The sequence below is a fragment of the Epinephelus lanceolatus genome, chromosome 9, assembly GCF_041903045.1.
Source record: "Epinephelus lanceolatus isolate andai-2023 chromosome 9, ASM4190304v1, whole genome shotgun sequence".
NCBI lineage: Eukaryota > Metazoa > Chordata > Actinopteri > Perciformes > Serranidae > Epinephelus > Epinephelus lanceolatus.
The window spans coordinates 4,415,884-4,435,645 of record NC_135742.1 but is presented as its reverse complement, the minus strand read 5'-3'; the positions used below and the strand labels follow the sequence as shown (position 1 = coordinate 4,435,645).

General features: G+C 41.0%; 1 protein-coding gene across 6 annotated transcripts in view; it reads left to right on the top strand.

Annotated features, from left to right (window-relative positions):
- LOC117253070 (ral guanine nucleotide dissociation stimulator-like) overlaps positions 1 to 16,208 on the top strand; it is a 94,659-nt gene extending 78,451 nt beyond the window's left edge. For 4 of the 6 annotated variants that reach the window (XM_033620416.2, XM_033620414.2, XM_033620412.2 and 1 more), the window contains exons 4-18: positions 565 to 758; positions 1,636 to 1,760; positions 2,226 to 2,441; positions 2,563 to 2,666; positions 2,792 to 2,876; positions 8,397 to 8,474; positions 9,231 to 9,317; positions 9,427 to 9,459; positions 9,685 to 9,806; positions 10,908 to 11,003; positions 11,144 to 11,348; positions 12,631 to 12,705; positions 13,706 to 13,972; positions 14,303 to 14,417; positions 14,583 to 16,208. In XM_033620416.2, coding sequence (XP_033476307.1) covers positions 565 to 758; positions 1,636 to 1,760; positions 2,226 to 2,441; positions 2,563 to 2,666; positions 2,792 to 2,876; positions 8,397 to 8,474; positions 9,231 to 9,317; positions 9,427 to 9,459; positions 9,685 to 9,806; positions 10,908 to 11,003; positions 11,144 to 11,348; positions 12,631 to 12,705; positions 13,706 to 13,972; positions 14,303 to 14,417; positions 14,583 to 14,758 — 1,978 coding nt within the window. In that variant the 3' untranslated portion in view covers positions 14,759 to 16,208. The remainder of the gene's footprint in view (positions 1 to 564; positions 759 to 1,635; positions 1,761 to 2,225; positions 2,442 to 2,562; positions 2,667 to 2,791; positions 2,877 to 8,396; positions 8,475 to 9,230; positions 9,318 to 9,426; positions 9,460 to 9,684; positions 9,807 to 10,907; positions 11,004 to 11,143; positions 11,349 to 12,630; positions 12,706 to 13,705; positions 13,973 to 14,302; positions 14,418 to 14,582) is intronic. The other 2 variants (XM_078170451.1, XM_033620411.2) reach the window with 1 other exon arrangement.
- Positions 16,209 to 19,762: the final 3,554 nt, after the last annotated feature.

Sequence of the window (19,762 nt, the reverse complement as noted above, 5' to 3'; positions counted from 1 at the left end):
CCTGCAAGTGACCCTCCGAAAAACAGAAAAAAATTACTCAGAAAAACAGGGATTTTTTTTATTTGTCCAGTGAATGCAATACGCCTCTGTACTTCTGCAACTAGCAACATTGGAAAAAACGCAGATTTTTTTAACGTGAAAGTAATTTATTCAGTGATTTTAGCGGTTTAAATCTCTGGGTTTGTTTGTAGGCCTCTGCAGATAACTCAGCTTTACTGGTTTGAATCACCTGGTCCGTTTGTTTTGGAGAGGAAGAGACCTCTGTGAGAATTCAGCTCCTGATTAAAAACCTCTTGAACAATGACGGAATTCAAACTGGGATAAATTTCAGCTGGTTGAAATCTACAATCCTTACTGCTGGATGCCACTAAATCTCTGTAAATCTAACACACTGCTCCTGTAATGCACACACATGATAGATTTTCTCATCTCACTCTCTGAAAGAATGCAAACTATTTCTCTCAGAAGGTTAGCTTTCCTCACCTAAAGGAATTTATCAGCTTAAAATCGTGCCTCAGATTTCATAATTTGTATTCCTCATTTTCTTGTGTGTGTGTGTTGCAGCACTGTGTCGTCCATCCTGGGCGCGTGGCTGGACCAGTACTCCGAGGACTTCTGGAGCCCGCCGAACTACGACTGTCTGCACCAGCTCATGTCCTACCTTCACCTCCACTTCCCCGGCTCGGACCTGGAGCGCCGCGCCCGCAACCTGCTGGCCCACTTCCACCGCCGACAGCAGTGTGAGCCTGATCCTGATGGTATGAAGGCAGGACAGGAGAGGGACAACAGGGCAGGGAGTCCAGAAAAAAAACTGAAGTCAGGGTCAATGTAGAGATGTAGTTTGGAGAGAAAGGCTGGATTAGGTTTTGATAGAGACACAGAAAATACTCCACTACGAGTAAAAGTCCTGCATTTAAAACCTTACTTTAGATACTGTTGGGTAGTTTAATTCAAAATCTCTAAGGATCGGTTCAGACCAAAGATTTGCGACGAGAAGAAACCATTTTAGAACAGTGCAGAGAAAAGTTGCAGCAGTGTGAACTGCCTGTTTCAACTCATCTCGTCGCAAATCTTTGGTCTGAACTGGACGTTAAAAGTCAGAACAACAGCCTGTTTCCAGCTTTGTAACGATGCATTTTCCAGCTGATCCAAGACAGTTTTTAAAGAGTTTATTTAGTTTAAGAAGGAGGAGAATTTTCTCAGCACATAAAGGAACATTCCAGTACAATATTTACCTCTGAGATGTAGTGAAGTAGAGGTTGCAGTATAAATCTCAAATCTGTGCCTGAGTAGAGTATGTGAGGACCTAAGTTACGTTCCACCGCTGGATTTTGATTGTAAATAAGTCTTGTGTGAGAGCAAACAAGTTGTCCTCATGTTCAGCTCCACATCTCATGTCCGTTCACATGTTGTAATAGTGGCACCAAAGAACAGTTTGCTTGTCCAGGTGATAAGGACTCGCTGGCAGTCACTGTCAGCACACATGAGATTGAGCACTGAGAGAAACCCTGAAAACAAACACCAAGGTCACAGCGAGGATGAGAAACAGCAGCAGAGCAGGAACTGTGTTCAGCTTGAGCTCAGGTTGAGGCAGCATTGTAAAAAAAAAGATGTTTTTTTATTTAATCTCTTCAGGGGAACACATCGGCTGCCCTTTCGCTACGCAGGAAGAGAGCGGCTTTGAGGACGAGCTTCCTGCCTTCAGTTTCCTGTCGTTTGACCCCATCATGGTGGCAGAGCAGTTCACACTCATGGACGCGGTGAGGATGTTTCTCCTTTCCCTTATCAACAGGTTTACTCTCCTTTAACCTCGAGAGTTTTACACACAGTTTGGCATTCAAATCAGTAAATGGTAGGTCAGGTTTTTAGGTCCTGTAACTAGTGATCGATTCAAATTTTCCAAAACTTTCTCCAAAAATTGGTGCAACCAATTATGTGTTATGCAACCGATAGCATCCTTTTGTGAGGCCCTCTTCCTGCTCAATTCCCACGTGTTTTAAAACTGCCTCCATACCCCCCAGAGCCTCTCCGGAGCCATGGAAGACATTAGAGATCTTTATTTCATCATGTCATCACAACTAACTGCTGTCACATGCTGATCATTACTCCTAATCAAAGTCAAAAATCAATCTGTGTTTAATTATCCTTTAAAACAGCCTCTGTCTGAAACCACATGTTTGAAATGACTGGTTTGGTCCTTAAACTGTTTTGTTAATGTGTCTTAGGACCTGTTTAAGAAGGTGGTGCCGTACCACTGCCTGGGGGGGATCTGGTCTCAGCGGGACAAGAAGGGGAAGGAGCACCTGGCTCCCACTATCAGAGCCACTGTGGCCCAGTTCAACTCCGTCACCAACTGTGTCATCACCACCTGCCTGAGCAACCCGGCGCTGAAGCCCAACCAGAGAGCCAGGCTGCTGGAGAGGTGGATAGACGTGGCGCGGGTCAGTTTATTTCCCATTCAGAAATTATTTAATGGGATGATGAACAGCTGGTTGCTCATCAGACTGAAGGAAACAGTGTTTGTCGTATCTGTGTCTGACTTTATGTTCCTGTTGTGTTCAGGAGTGTCGGATTCTAAAGAACTTCTCCTCGTTGCGAGCCATCCTCTCCGCCCTGCAGTGCAACGCCATCCACCGCCTGAAGAGGACCTGGGAGGAAGTGTCACGGTACGTTTCTCAGTCATGGTTCAACAGCAGATGCATGTTCACACAGACTGAATATCGTTGAAGTCAGAGGAGCTGTTGGGCTCTTTGTTTGTTTTTCATGCACTGACCTCTGCGTCTGTCCACAGGGAGAGTTTCCGCACCTTCCGCGAGCTGTCCGAGATCTTCTCAGACGACAACAACTACTCCCTCAGCAGAGAGCTGCTGGTGAAGGTGGGTCAACAGCAAACACAGACACAAGCAGCTCATGTGTTCTCTTAATAGTAGGGCTGGGGGAAAATAGATACAGCATAGTATCGCAATATTTTTGTGAGGCAATATCTTATCATAACACAGTGCCAAGCATATTTTTTTTAATTGAATAAATGATTATTATTATTACAAATATATAGTAAACTTTAGGAAGCCCACTAAAATAATATAATCAGTGCATTTTCAGTCCATTAGATACATTTTTCTGCTGCAAAAAAATCTTCTATCTTACTAGATAAAACTGATGTTGAGTTTTCCTTTGGGGACACAATTTACAACTCAAAAAAGGTAATAATTAAGCAATATCACACGAGAGGGAGTGATGTTGTACTGTGATATCGTCACGGCTGTGATTCGGTCGTAGGCACGAGGCCGCAGGCCGAGTTCAACAGTTAAATAAGCAAGGCTGATTAAGAAATGTTGAAAAATGAGGACAAAATAGATAATTTAAGCATTTTATTTGTCTTCCGCCAACAAAAATAGTTCCCTCAGGACTCCGCTGTCACCGTTGCTATGTAACGCAGACATGGTGCACCAGGCACTTACTATTTATTCACATATATCTGCACGTTTCCATTAATTGTGCAGCCGGTGAAATAAGTCTCTGGTGACTGCATGGTGGACTGTGGCTTCACAGGCACAGCCGACTCTGCCTTCTGATCTAACACTATGTTGCTTTTCTCCAAGTCATTGAGCTCCGCTGATGAAACACTGACAAACCTGGATGTGTGCTCAGATGGATTCAGCTTCTCCTCTCCCTCATCTTCCTCTGATGACCATTCATAGTTCAGTTCAAAACTTATTTTAGGAAATAAATCCATATTTTTGGCTGTTTGACAGTGGATGAATTAATTAGCCTACAACGCAACTGCTGACCTAACTGACACTAACTGTCAGTTTTGATTTGATTGTTGATTGCAATCAGCTGTGAGGCGGAGTGATACATACACAGTGAAATAACCGTGATGTTGTACTCCAATATCATCACCGTTTTACTGTCTCTCGACCAATCAGATTGCAGGGCCGGAACTAACTGTTGTATAAATCACAATATATCACAGTTTATTTGATCGCAATACTCGCAAGATATTTAAAATCACAATGATATTGTATCTTGACCCCTACTTATTAGTGACTTTAAATATAAAAAATATCAAGCTAGGTAATTTTTCCATGTGAAAATAGAGGCAATAAAAACTAGTTTCACTCACTTTTAGGATTTTAAAAAGATCTCTGCTGGTCTACTGATAACTATATTTTTTTTTAAAAAAATGTAGAAATTCAAATTAACGTTATAATCAATATTGTGATATACTGTAAGATTCAATATTTTCTTGGATCTAGTTATTGTCATATTGATATACTGTAAATCCTAAATATTAGAACACATATTACACAGAACAGTATTGCACATCAACCACTCATGTGTTGCACATAACACCAGCACATGACAGAACACCATAAACAGCATATATTATACTGATGATGATGATGGTTGCATGATGCGACAGAGGAGCTGCAGAAAATTAAATAACAGCCCAGAGATGGAGAGACGTAAAGTGTTTTCTCTCACTCAGCCCTTTTTAATCAGCCAAACCGTTCAATCACTCCGTGTGAGTTATATAACACCTGAGCGTGGCAGCTGAACAGATGGCAGCAGGATGTATGGCTTCATGACCCGTCCCGTCGCTGAACTTCCTCACGTCTGTTTCGTAACAGCTGCAGAGAAACATCCTGCAGGGGAGAACGCCTCGTACCATGTTCTGTTGGATCACAGCATCCATATATTACTGGTGATGTCCTGGGTGGGCTCCGTGCAGCTGACAGATTGCTGTCATCATTACTGTGATTTGTGGAGGTTAATGTAGAGAGGCGATGACACCTTCTCGTACTGACGCCCTCGATACAAGGACAGCAGGGAAATGTGACTGAACAGAAAATGAGACATCACGTCTTTATGTTCCGTATACTGGCCTGCTGGTGTCATGATAAGTGAAATAAATGGTTAGTTTTCAGTTAGAAATATTCAGCAGACAATTTACGTTGAAACTCGTACTTCTTCTTGGAGGCATAACTCAGTCAAATCTGATCACACAGACATGATACACATATTTTTAGGTTCAGCGTGACTTATACTTTATTATTATTATTTTAGTTTCTTCAGTATCAAAGTACTCCAGTGACCGTGTGTCCATACATCCATTGGTCCGCTGCAAACAGGAGCTGCTATTAGCTAATTGTCCATTTCACATTACTGTAATGTAGTAATTTGATTGATATAGATTCACCAAAACCTCATTCCTCTTTCGGTCGTTATATCTTAAGACTGTTAATCATAATAAGCATGATTATGATATAAAATTAGGCTCATTGGTTCAAACTGAAAACATGCATCTTTTAACAGGTCACAAATATGTAGATTCACGTAAAGGCTAGAAAAGTGCACTGAGTCGAGTCAGATCTTTGCCAGAGCTGATCACAGCCAGTCTGGACTCCTGAGTGCACAGCTGCTCCTGGTGAAAATGTCCCTCCTTGCACCCTTACAGTCAAGATGGCGGCTAAGATAACAAAGATGGTCTTTTATCCATCTCGTATCGTGCCTAACTTCGGTATTCAGTGTGCTCAGGTTCACAGTGAGACCAAACTCTCCTGTGAATGTTTTTGTGTTTTTAGCCATGATGAAGACCAAAATGTGGCGTGCATGAGGCGATGAAGCTTGTTGTGTTCAGCCGAGCTGTTTCAAGGAACGCCTTTCGCTCTCTGCTTTTGCTGCATGATTTTGTTGAGGACCTGCAGACCCTACTGGCTAGCTAAGTAGAGTGAGGAGTGAGAAGTCAGTGACGGTATAAAACAGTCAATAAAACAAGTTTTTCAACAATCATGTATCACTGCAAAAACCAGAGATCCTTGAGCTGCAGTCATAAATGTGAACACTAAATATTAGACTGATAGAGTAATATGCAAGATAAGCTGCAGACAGATGGGTTGAAAGATACACATACGCGTGTACACATGACCAAACACATGACTGAGAATTTATGTCATCAGGACGGTGTATTGTCCTTAAACACTCGTTGGATTTGAACATCAGAGTTTAAGCAGACGTCTGTCTTCCCATTCACATATATATCTTTGCACTGTGTCAAAATAAAGAGATGGTGAATGTGTTATCACCTGTTTATAAACCTGAGTTATTGCTGATGTAACGGTGAGCGAACACCCCGGGCTTCGTGTTAGGGAATCCCCGCTGACGTCAGAGGGCGGAGGAAACCCGTGGCAGGTGCAGATAACAGCTCTGATCTGGCGTCTGCGTAAGAGAACACCTCGGGGCGTCGCCTCTCTCGCTCTATCTGCTCAGACCAGGCTGCGTTCAGTCAGCTCAAGTTACCGAGTGCTGCAGAGGGCCTCTGAGTATTACATCACTCTGAGGAATGTGAGCAGGAGGTGGATTCCCCCAACTTCTCTCTGAGATGGGGTTTTGAAGAACAGGCAGCAAGAAAGTGTGGTTACATTCATGTTGATGTTCGTGCTTTGTAATCACAGAAATCACGTTTTCACACATCTGAATTAAACTAACAAATGTCACAGTGCTTCTCATATACTTTTATTCATATAGGGCCATAAAAACAGAGTTCAATTAAACATCCATGAAAGGAGGTTCCCGCTTCCACAGAGACCTGAACATCCAGGCTAAAATATCTCATGTTAAAACAGCACAAACAATATCAACATCAAACTTTATTTGTCATGAAAAACAACAGTAGTTTAGTCGGTTCACACAAAAGTCCATCGCTGTATTCTCAGAATTAAAGACACAGCCTGTGAAAACACTTGCATCATTTATTCTGGGGTTAACGAGGAGCTTTGTGGAACTTGGAGAGCAACAAATATAAAACATAAAGCCTGTGTTACAACAAAGAGGGACGTCTAACAAATTGTTGCTGAGTTGCATTATGGGAAATGTAGGATTCCACGTTCTTGTTGTTTTACCCGTTCTAGGAACTCAAGTCAGGATATCTACCACCTCTATTTTAGTTCACATTAACACAAAAATTCTCATTTCAGTCATGGATTCATCGCTGTATTTTCAAAAGTGAGGGGGCACTAGTACTAAGCCACTGAAAACTGCTGTATTATGTACTGTCAGATCTTTGAAAATAGAGAGAGGAGGACTACTGGGAGATGACGGCATTTATAGAAAGCCTCTGTTACAACTTAAAGATGTGGGGGAAGTCTAAAAAATGTTAGTCAGTTGCATTATGGGAAATATAGGATTGTTATAGGGGATTGTAACAGAGTGGTGCAGGAATGAGTCCAAAAACGTGGAAATGAGTTAGCATTGTAGCACTCACGGTTCCCTCGTCTCAAAGTCAGTAGGTTTTTGGTCAGATGCCTGAAATAAGGTCTGTGTTAACACAAGCTGAAGAGACTTTCACATTTTGTTCAACGACTTAAAATATGTCAGTAAATGCCACTCGTGACAAGTAGCTAAATGAAACTATAGATCGCATCACTTCGAACACGGCTTTACAGCCTCGTTGTGGTGGCTATTTTAAGTCATGCGACTGTGATGTACTCTGCTTAAAGCCTAATGTTAGCTTCCAAAATCATGAAAGTGGTGTTAGTTTGTGAACAAAACATGCAAGTATCATAAATGTGTGTTTGCCACAGAGCTTATTTTCTGCAATAATCCAAAATCCAATGGAAAAATCCCATTGGCTTTTTGACGAGGGTACAGGGGCATCACTAATGTTTGCAGTGGCCTACGATTAACGTCATCTCTGCAGCTCTATATTGTAGATTAAAGTCAGGATATTTACCACATCAGTCTTGACTGTTCCTTTAAATGTGTCGCCCACTTGTTGCTTAGCTTTGGGGAAGTGAAGCACCAAATTTGTTGGAGTACCACTGTAAGCATCCACATGATGTGAGCTGTTGAATAATACTGTTAATTATTCTGTCATCAATATCTGATTATGGTCATACAGTATATGTGATTTTTATTTTGTTTGTCAGATAATATCAATGTCAAATTTGCAGCAGATTAAAGGGAGCAGGATTTCTTTATCAAAGTTGGATATTTATTCTATTAAATTAGGTAGATTTATTATATATAATATTTTGGTTTACACAACCTGCATAAAGGTTGTGTTGACTGAAATGTCTTTAATATACTTTATAAACCAGCTTTGAGTGAGACAGTTTGTCACTCAAATTTTGTCAATTGAATTAGACGTTTTGTAAAAAGCCTGAACTGTTTTGCAGCTGCACAAAGATTAATGGTTGTCTCAATTGACGTGACAATGACACATCAATTGGGAAATTATTTTTAAAAAACACGCTGTTACTTCTGTATTGTTGTTCTTATTCAGATGTGGTGCAGGGTATAAAGCCCTCAAGGTGAAATGTGTGAAACTGTTGCACTTTATTTCTTTGTCAATTTATTAGACATAGATCCACTGTGCTGTTGTTTATCTGCAGGAGGGCACCTCGAAGTTCGCCACTTTGGAAATCAACCCCAAACGAGCTCAGAGGAGACATCAGCAGCAGAGAGACCTGGTGAGTCCACACACTGAAACACCAGAGGGAAAGAAAATAGTGTCCTCATCACAGAGCTTCTGACTCATGTTTTTACACTCACACACTCTGCTGCCTCCAACGCTGAACAATACACTGTATTAATACTGTGCCAACAGCCTCATCTAGTGGCAGGTAGAGTCACTGCAGTTTGGCAGGGAGAAGGAGAACAAATACTCCATATTTAGACTGTTATTTCTGACATAAACCTCTCAAAGTGTTTTGACCTTTAGCTGATTTTTCTTCCTACCTGTAGTGCTGTTTATCAGTCTAGATTTTTTTTTGGTGTGAGTTGTTGAGTGTTGGAGATATCGGCTGTAGAAATGTCTGCCTCTCCACTATATAATGGAACTAGATGACACTCAGCTTGTGGTGCTCACTGCACAGAAGGGGGCGTGCATCTACTCATGGACAAGAGATGTCCTCAGCTGAGTTGTAATGTTAGCTAGCTCAGTGGTGCTAGGTGAGCTAGCAGTAGATGCACGCCTCCTTTTGCACCTTTTTTTGGGGTGAACTGTCCCTTTGAAATAGCTGTAATGGTAGAGAGACAATGATTTTACTTCCGAAATACGGACCATTGAAAAATTACGGTACCATTACAGTAAAATATGCAGCTGGTATCAGGAGAAATGTATTTATACCGCTCTGAGGAAAGTGTTTTTGTTTTTTAGCAACTCTACATTAAAAAAGTCCCAGCTTCCTCCATGTTATATAATTCAGTCTGTCCTCTGTGAACAGGGAGTGATGCAGGGGACGATTCCCTACCTGGGGACCTTCTTGACAGACCTTGTGATGATGGACACTGCCATGAAGGACTACACTGAGGTCAGTCACCTGACCTGTCACGTTTACTATGATACTGTTTGTATTTACCCTTATTTTATTTATTTTTTTAACCATCATTGCCTCACGATTTTAAATCGGTTTATTTCAGGGTGGTCTGATCAACTTTGAGAAGAGAAGAAAGGTGAGTTTAATTTCATATTCAGCTGTAAGGGTCTGAAAAACACATTAGAGCTGGTGTTTTCTTTAAAGCAAAGTGGCTTTTTAAAAGTTTGGAACAGACAAACAGATTGAGTTTTAGTAATATTTTATTGGGAATAATAGTGGTGTATAGAAACATACCAATACAGTGCAAATGGAAGTTATTGTCACTCCATTGACTGTCTCCTGCTCTCCTTTCTACCTGCAGGAGTTTGAGGTGATCGCTCAGATCAAACTGCTCCAGTTGGCCTCCAACAACTACAGTTTCACTCAGGACAGCCACTTCAGGGAGTGGTTCGCAGGCGTGGAGAAACTCAGCGAAGCAGAGAGGTTAGTCGGTCTGTTTCCGTCTCTGTCTCAACAGCAGTGTGTCCATCTCTGACAAGAATATCTAATGAAGACCACCAGATAATCTAACTCAACATGGTGCTGAAGGACTCTAGTTACTGCTGGTTGTTCTCCTGTAAGATTAGTTTAAACAGGATGAGCTCTTACAACTGGAACTGGGAACATCAACTAGTGTTGTTGCTGATTCTGAATATTTTAAAATGGTTTCAGTACTCATTTTCTGTGGTATTGATAGGCAATCCAGTACTCCAGAAATATAGAACAATTAGGCTTAATCCCTGACGAAGATCTGCAGCAGTCGAAACATGTTGGCTGTTTTAATGAGCACCTCGATCGCCTTCCTGTGTCTCCTGTTGTTTAACGTTCTCCACGAGCACCCGACACAAGGTTTTGATCTGCGTTTGAATAAACAGAGCAACCAGTCATCTCTCTTTGTCTAATTTTATAGATGTACTTCTGTTTTGCTAAAGGGAAAACATTATGTACATGCAGAATTTCGGGAAGTCTGTGCAGTGATGCAACCACTGACATCCAGTGTGTCGACATCCAATATGAGCTCCCCCCATTTGACCGTTAAGACTGAAAGACATGAGCATGTTTGTGGAAGCTGTGCTCTGAAGCGCGGTGCTGCAGAGAAACAACAGAGCATTTAGGAATAAAGACGCTGTTGGTCAGAGGACGGCAGCGAGCACTTTAAAATAATTGAAAGCAATTTAAAAATGACGGTAACACTCAGGGAAAGTGGTGAAATCCACCGGGAGCGTCTGAAACTATAGACAAATTATATTCATCATCTAAACATAAACAAGACAAAGTATTAAAGCTGCAGCAGGCGAAATATATAAAGCTGGTATCAGGATGAATGACAAAACACAGCCCACTGATTCTGACTCAGCAGATTTTGTATTAAATAATTCAGACCAGTGAAGTGATGATCCAGCACTCAGGGTGGTGATGTGTTTACTGACACATCGGTGCAATGAATTGGCAGGAGGGCTTTGAACAACAAGGTCGTCCTGTCTTATCATTGAGATAAATTCAGATTAACATTGTCATCATCGTCCTGACTTCCTGTTCCTGCAGCTACAATCTGTCCTGTGAAATCGAGCCTCTGTCTGAGTCGGCCAGCAACACGCTCAGAGCCAAGAAGAACGGAGGAATCATGAAGCGCTGGAGCGAGTGAGTGACAGTTTTGATCAAAACTGAGCGCTGTTGTGTTTTGTGTTTTATATTATTGTACATGTTTTACAACTCAAATTCTAATCAGAACTCTGGTATCATGAGTTAAACTCCTCATTGTGTTATTGTTTCACTTCCAGCCGGCAGTTGACAGAGGCCGGCTGCAGCAGCGCTCCAGGCTCTCACTCCAAGTCCTTCGACCACTCGCACTACAGACCGTACCAAGGAGGAGGAGGGGACAGCGGCGACGCTCTCAGCGTCACCTCCGTCAGCTCCAGTGGGTCAGACCTGGAAGACGTGAACGCCAGCTTCCTGTCAGATTCTCCAGAGGGACATGAGAGAAAGGTGAGGATGAGAGAGACAGTATAACAGTATTTTATAGTGGTGGAACATTTTAGGTACTTTACTTGAGTCTTTTTATGACACTTTCTCCTTCTACAACATTTATCTGACAACTTTAGTTACTGTGCAAATTAAGATTTTGCAAACAAATAATACAAAGAGCTTATAAAGTATGTGTTATAAATTACAGCTCAAACAGTTAGTCAATTAATCAACTCGTCAACTGACTGAAATTAATTTCTATTCAAGTCATTTTCCTGGTAAAATCATTCCATGGTTGCAGCTTCACAAACTTTTCCTTTGAATAATGTTAGTAATTGTAATGTACAGTAATAATGTTGAGGTTCAACAAACATAGTGAAGGTGTCACTTTAGGCTCTGGGTCATCGTGACAAGCATCTCTGGCCATTTTCAAAACTTTTTACAAATCAAACAATCACTAATTAATAAAGAAAATAATCAGCAGATGAATCCAAAATGAAAATAATCATTAGGTATTATTTCAACATGAGCTCCACCTCAAACAACTACACCAATAAAGTCTTGCATTTACATGAATGCATGAGTCAGAATCATCTAATGAGATCAGATATTATAGTATAAAAGTCACATGTAACATACTTTAATAATTTAAGTACATTTTCCTGATTATAGTTAAGGTACTTTTACCGTAGTGAACTGACTGACTGACTTTTAATAATAATAATAATAATAATAATAATAATAATAATAATAATGTATTTCATTAGGACTTTATTTTTATTTTATTTTATTTTATTTTATTTTATTTTATTTTTAAAAAAAAATAAAATAAAATACATTATTTTATTTTATTTTGTTTTGTTTTGTTATAGGTGCTTTTCAAAGCCCTCAAGGACATCTTTCAAGACACAGTTAAAAAACAAGCACCAATCTATCCATACATCATAAAATTAAAGAAAGCAGTCATATACAAATATAAGGTCATAAATTAACCAGTCAAAATTCGTGATTATAAAAAGTAGCTATAAAATCATCATCATGAAGTCGTCATCGCAATTGTCGTAATTGTAGTGGAGTATTTTTACATTGAAGTATTAGTACTTTTACTTACTTAAGTAGTTACATACTCACTCCACCACTGGTTATTTTATATTAAAATACAAGAAGAGTCAGCCAGAGAAACCTCAGCTGATGTTGTGTTGTTTTCCTGGTTCTGACATCATCTCTCAGCAGCCAATTAGATGCTCGTGTTGCTTGTTCACCTGTGTGGCTGTTTGTTGATGGCTCCTCTCTCTCTCTGTAGACGTCAACTCCTTCAGTGAAACTCACCGTCTCTGCTTTGGGGAGAGACGCTCCACCAGCAGATACAACGTCAACGGTAACAAGTTTTACTTTTTCAGACGTGTTAAGAGATGGCAGTATCACAGCGTATGAACTATTTTTAACTATAATAACATACATTACTGAGTGCTTGATATGTCCAGTGTTATTCTGTTATTTGCTGGTTATTGTTTGGTTCCAGCCTCTCAAATATGATGATTTTGTTTGTGAATTTAATTTCTTTGGGTTTTGGACTGTTAATCTGACAAAACCAGTCCTTTTGGGACATCACCTTTGGGCCCTGTGAAGTTTAGTGGATAATTCTTCACTGTTTTCTCACATTTTAAAACGCAGTAAATCAAGTTTTAAGTTTTAGTTGTCACATACTCAACATGTCTCTACAGTGTACAGTGAGATGCTTTGTTGCCCCTCCACTAAAAACAAAATATATATGAAAATAAAAATGTAATACTTACGACAAAGAAATTAGATGCAATGAAGATAAGAACTATTTAATAAATATTAAATATAGCGCAGATATTATTTGTGGTATTAATATTAGAGGGATGCAGGGAAGTAGTGGAGGTATCTACGTATGATATCAGAGATGTAGTATTTCAAAAAACCTTAGCAGTGTGCTTGTGTCCTCGTTTAGGATTGTAAATGATGACTATATCAAAAGGTTACCATGGCAGTTTAGTGTTTGACTTCCATAAAGTTTGGAGACATGCAAGAGAGAGATTAAATGGCAAAAGGTAAAATAATAAGGCAGCAGAGGCCGAGATATTCTGAATTTTTGTCCTTGGTATGGGTCAAGCTCAAAATGCACTGATCCTACATATCCCATAATGCAACTCAATCTTACAGCTCTTCATTAGACCTGGTAAACACCCACATCTTTTAAATTCCACACCCCCTGTTAGTGACGCAGGCTGAGTGTCACACTAGTAACCTGATCTTGATATGTAAAATTGACAGAGTAGTCCTTTAATCCAGAAGGTAGCTGACAGATTATTTGGTAACTTTGTCCTCACCACCTCCTCTGTCCCCCCGTTTAGTTCTGGGAGTGCACGTCTCTGTCGTCTCTGGACACCTCGGGGACGGGCTCCAGCTCCGGCTCGGCCTCGGGCTCCAGCAGCGCCTCCTCCTCCTCTGTCTCCTCCTCCACCCCACTGTCCGCCTCCCGCTCACACAAACGCTCTGTGTCGGCGGTGTCGAACTACTCGACTCTGTCGCTGCCGCTGTACAACCAGCAGGTGGACGACTGCTGCATCATCAGGGTCAGCCTGGACGTGGAGAACGGAAACATGTACAAGAGCATCCTGGTCAGTTAATCTCCAAAATTTCTTTTTAAAGAATAATTTAATGAGTATAAAATATCGGTCTCTCTGTGATCAGCCGCTACAATCTGCTGAATATCTTGTTAGTTTTAGAGCAAGTTTTCTGATTGCATTGCTTAACAAAATTATACACCTATTAGTAAATAATTAGAAAGAAAAACACCCAAAATATAAACATGTAATAAACCAAATGGTTGTTTTTATTTGCCAAGATTCACATCTAAACCTTTAAAAGCTTCAAAGCAGTAAGAAACGTTTAAGTCGACTCTGACAAAGACGTCAGTTGTTGATGTTTCCCTCGTCCTTTTGATTCAGGTGACGAGTCAAGACAAGACTCCAGCCGTCATCAGGAAGGCGATGATCAAACACAACCTGGAGCGAGAGAAGACCGAAGAGTACGAGCTGATGCAGAAAATCTCTGAGGACAAAGGTACAAACTTATGACCATGTTGTTGCAGAACATATATCCACCATATGCTCAGTGAACAATAAATCATAATGTTCATATTTTTCTCGCCAACACGAAAGATTTTCACCAGATGAATTTAGACTCACTACATGTTGTGTCTTTTCTCCCTCTCGTCTTGCCCTGCAGAGCTCCGGATCCCGGACAACGCCAACGTTTTCTACGCCATGAACTCCACTGCCAACTACGACTTTGTGCTGAAGAAGCGCGGCCTGGCCCGGCCGATGCGAGCCAAGAACGTCGCCAGTTCGACGCTGCCTCGCATGAAACAGAAGGGACTGAAAATCGCCAAAGGGATTTTCTGAGGAGAAACGACGCACCACTTCCTGCCTCCCCTCCGCCCCCTTAACCCTCTCTGGTCTCCAACTCCTCAGAAGAAACATTTGAGTTCGGGTCTGTCGGAGTTGGCACACTAACCTGAAGTATCTGAGTTTTGGTTTGGACAGAGATGCCAGAGGAGAGAAATGACCAACCTTTCTGTGGATAAGCAGAAAGCAGAGGAGCACCTTAGCACTTAGGGACAACTGTTGTGTCATCAGGACCCTCCCAGGACTCTAAAAGGCCGAGTGCGACGCAGGAAACGCCCTGATGGAAGCTGTTTCCTGAAGGCTGCGAGTTCAGGACAACAAAAGGACACGTTTGTGGGAAAAACAAACAGCCGCGTTGGTGTTGGGCGCCGCTGCTCGGAGGCTAGTCGAACTCTTTACCAGTCTCCGCTCGGTCTGAAACATCACGCAACCGGTCATGTTGGCTCGTGGAGAAGACGATCCATCTCATTTCCTGATCCATTACTTTTTGTTTACAACTGTTTACATCTCAGCGTCACTCGGCCAGCTCTTAAACATTTTTGTCCAAGCCTCTTGCTTGATTTTTTTTGCACCTTCGATGAAACTATTTTTTAAAACCCCAGAGTCCCTCGGCAGCCTTCAACTTCAGTCTTCATGCACGCCCCCTCCTGGCATGGAGTGTACATACACGAACAATACGAACAGCCGGGTGTTCGAATGTGTTTCTATTTTTTCAGGGAACTTTTCTTGTGAGTGTACCGCCGCCTTTACCGTCTGGCCCCCGGGGTTCCTGATGTCGACAGTGTTTCTGGGACTGCAGCACTGAACTCTCCACTCTGCGGACGCTGGGACTGGTTTCAGCATTTTAACACCAGCGACGCTGACGTGGAGGCATCTGAACTCTTTAAACTTCTGAACGCTGCCATGTTACAAAAAGAAAAAAGGTCAAGTGAAGTGGAAACATGGTGTCAAAATCCAGTGGGCACAGCCATGAATCACATGCCAGTGTTTTCTTTTTGTTATTTTTATTAATGAATCGTAACCACTACACCGTGAAGGATGTGGCAGTCCTTTGATCGCACTTGACTGGGATACAAAATGTTCCCGAGGGAAGAACAAATGAGCTGAAAACAAAAAAAAAAAAGAACTGTGTGTATATATTGATTAACACCAACTGTGCAGTATATTCTTTTGAAACGGACCATGAGATTTTGTTAATAGACTCGTCACAATATCAACACTTTTTTCCATTTTTGCTTTGTACATTTTTTCGCATCTCTCTGCTCTGATATGGTGCTGCTGCTAACTATCACGTCACTGCTTTCTCTACTTCCTGAACGCCGCCGCCATGTTGGAAGACGACACGAGCATCTCTTCTCACCTGCGGAGTGAGACCTTTAAATGTTGGGTTTGCTATTGTCAGAAAATTCTGTCCAATGTATGGAAGCCCATTTCTGCCAGAAAAAGAAAAACAAGATTAAAAAAAAAACAAAAATACTAAACTTTGACTAATTACTCATAAGTTTGAATTACTATGAACAGATGTGACAGTAATGAGTATTTTCCCATTGATTATTCTTTCGGTCTCTCGATTAATCATTTAACAAGTTATTGTCTTAAATGAACTTGTCTTATCTGACAGTCTAAAGCTGAACGTTTATTAAATTACTGTCACATGAAACAGAGAAATGTAAAGTGATAACCATAGATTTTTGGTATTTTCACATTAAAAATGACTTAAACGATTAATCGCTTATCAAAAGAGTTGCTGATTGTTTTTGCTGGTCGACTAATCGATTAACTAGACAATTGTTTTAGCTCCATTCATGAGTATTTTTATCATTGCAAATTAATTAATTGCAAGAAAGAGTTAAAATATTTAGTTTATTAAATATTTTTTTCTTCTTGAAAAGCAACATTTTGACCATCGAAGACACTAAAAGCTGACTTGAATTATTATTGTTATTATTTTATATGAGGATAGTATGTCGTGTTCCTGAATCACTGCAGTAGAGAAACTCTGGGACACGAAACGCAATTTATCAAAGAATAAATAAATAATAAATATAAAATAAAATAAAATAACATAAATGTATCAAAACAAAATATTCTGTCAGGTTAGCATGTTTCTCTCGTTGTGGTCAGAAAAGAATATTCAACATTTTCTGTAACAGCAAACTGATATTTTGGTTTAACCCTGGTCTCCACCGCTGCACCAGAAGAAGAGATGGACTGTGTTTTAGTGGTTTGGTTCTTCCAACATGGCGGATCATCCTTCATATCCATCAGTAACCACTTTCCAAATGTGCCATGACAGGCTTGTGTGTTGCAGACGCACCCGACGCGTCCTGCTTATTTATCCTGCAGGACGTTCTTTCTTGCGGTGTCGGCTGTGCTTGACGTGCCGGTGTTGACAGCAGAGTCTTTCCTCTCTGGGCTCTTTCTCTCTTACGGAAAGTGTGGAAAAGATTTTGACGACATCCAGACGTGGAAAACTTGTCAAAATACAGAAAAGCTCCTTTAAATCCGGCAGTAGGAGCCCAGACGAACGACGGTGATGCTGCCAAGCTGCACACGAGGGAACAAACTCTTCTCTCTCTTCTTTCTGTGCTGTTCATGATCTGTTTCTTTCAAGGAAAAATCCAACCGAAAAAACATCTTATCACTGTTTTAAAAAAGAAGATTTTGGTGACGCATTTTCCATTTTTTGGGGGCCATGTTTCTTTTATTCCCATGGATACAAAGTCACATTTCTAACAGCTACAAAACTTTTTAAAGGGCTTCTTTTCTGGATTCTACATTTTCCCTCCGTTAGCTTGTTCTGTTGACCGTTAGCTTAGCCACAACCCCATTAGCTCATATGCAGCTACAATGACAATAGAGGCACGTTAACCATCAAAAGTCTAAGTTATTTCTTAAGGAGTGGGTCCCAAAAATAGACAAAAGCAGCTTCTCATTTCAAGCCAGCAGACTGCTGTCGCTAACAGATTTTGTCAGCCGTTGCGAGAACCCTGTAAAATGGATCCTTAATATACACTTACATACATGATATCATGCTTAAGGCCTGAGGCTAATGCTAACTGGCTCAAAGTCCTCACCAGAGGATGATCCATTCAAAAAACATGGAAGTTAAGAAACAGCCTGTATTGACTTATTGGTCCTAGTATTATAAGTATGATGAGGAAAAACTGAATGTAATGCATGTCCTGGTTTTGGCTCGTTAGCTTACATACTTCACATACTTTTCGCATCTTTTCGCTTTAAAGATGAGGACTGACGAATGTGTCAACAAATGTAAATCTTTGGTAACACTGGCACGAGTGTAAACTTCCCCAAATCCAATGTAGAGCAGGACAGAGCCACTGACGTTAGCCTAAACTCTGATAGCATCCAGGACCAGCTTCCACAAACTGTAGAGAAAATACGACACAGTGGATGTGTTAGTCGTGAACAGGACATTTTTCCTTACACACAAACTGATGAAATGTTTTAATGATGTGCTTTTTGGCCCTGAAAGTAAACACCAAAAGCGATAATGATGTTAGCATCCACACTGATGAACAATATTGTTCTGTTAACAGTGGCGCCAAGAACATGTTGCGTGCTCCAGGCGGCAGTAAATTTCAAAAGGCCTTTGATTGGCAGTCAGAGTTTCTATCGTCGATCAAATCGCTCTGAAAGTGATCCCAACGATATTGTTTTCCAGTGTCGTCGTTGCTGTAGTTACAGTGTGGACTAAACTAAAAACGATGGCCCTTAAGACTCACTTACTTCTGAAGGTTGTAAAACAGTTAGCCGGACATGCTAACGTTTGCGGGTCTTGTTAGAGCAGATAAACCCACAGATTAATGCACGTCTCACACTTTTGCTTTTGTGTTTTTAGAAATGCTTAAAAAGTTACGAAACTTTGAACGTGCCGAGCTGTAGCTATGATTGGACAGTTGCTGTTGGGAGGTGGCGCAAAAAGCCTGTTACATCAACAGCCAATTTTCAGACCCTTTCCCTGAGTGCTGTTGCAGAGCATCCTGGGAAATGTAGGAAATCACCAATTAAGGGAAAGTGGCTTCACCAAAAATGCTTTATGACTGAATATCAAAGGTTGGATTCTTCCTGAGTTCTTCATATCACAACAAAACACTACATTTGCCTGGATTGCACTGCGACCATGTATTGCCTTTTTTTTTTTTTTTCTTATTTCCACCTGCATGAAGTTCATAATTCTCTTAACGATCAAGTGAATGAAACATATCCCCCGCACCCCTGAAAAACCCTGCGAAAGCAATATGGTGACGAGCGGCAGGAGGCACGTCGTCCAGCTGTCGTGGATGTTGTCCGTGCCCCCGTGGCGTGAAATCCTTCGCTGTTGAACACTGTGACCTTTGACCCCCTTTCACTCTGCCCTCTCTGCCTGTTGATCGGCGCGTCACGTTGAGCACTGTGAACTGAAAAAAAAAATTACGTCTCGTTCCCCCTTAGCGGTGTCGTAGTAAACATCCGCTTGCTCGTCTCGTTGGCGAGCAGCGAAGGCGTCAGGCTTGACCCTCCATGTGCCAAAAAAAAAACAAGGAAAGAGAGAAAAAGGTTTTAAACAGACAAGTCCTCTGCCTTTCACAGTGGAAAAAAAAACCAAGTTTATATGTTTACTGTTGTCGCATTTTTCTGGAAAACAAAAAAAAAGGGTGAAAACACTATGATGTCTGGACCCGTTTCCCTGTGGAGAATTAGATGTCGAGTCGTCCGAGAAACTTGAAGCAAAGATGTTTGTCCGGAGCTGCAGATGAAGCTGTTGTAGAAACTTTCATAAATTAATCCTCCTTTTTCTCATGTTTTAATGTCGCCTTTAATTTCTGTTCAGGATCAAACTGCTGCTGGATTTGCCTATATTCAAAACTGGACCGTCAAACCAGCAGCTCGTAACCATACAGCAGGTTTTTATTCCAACCAAACTTTATATCTGACATGAAAGAAACAAAGAATCTCACTCACTTTATTAACAATGTTTTAGGTAATAAAGTGAGTACA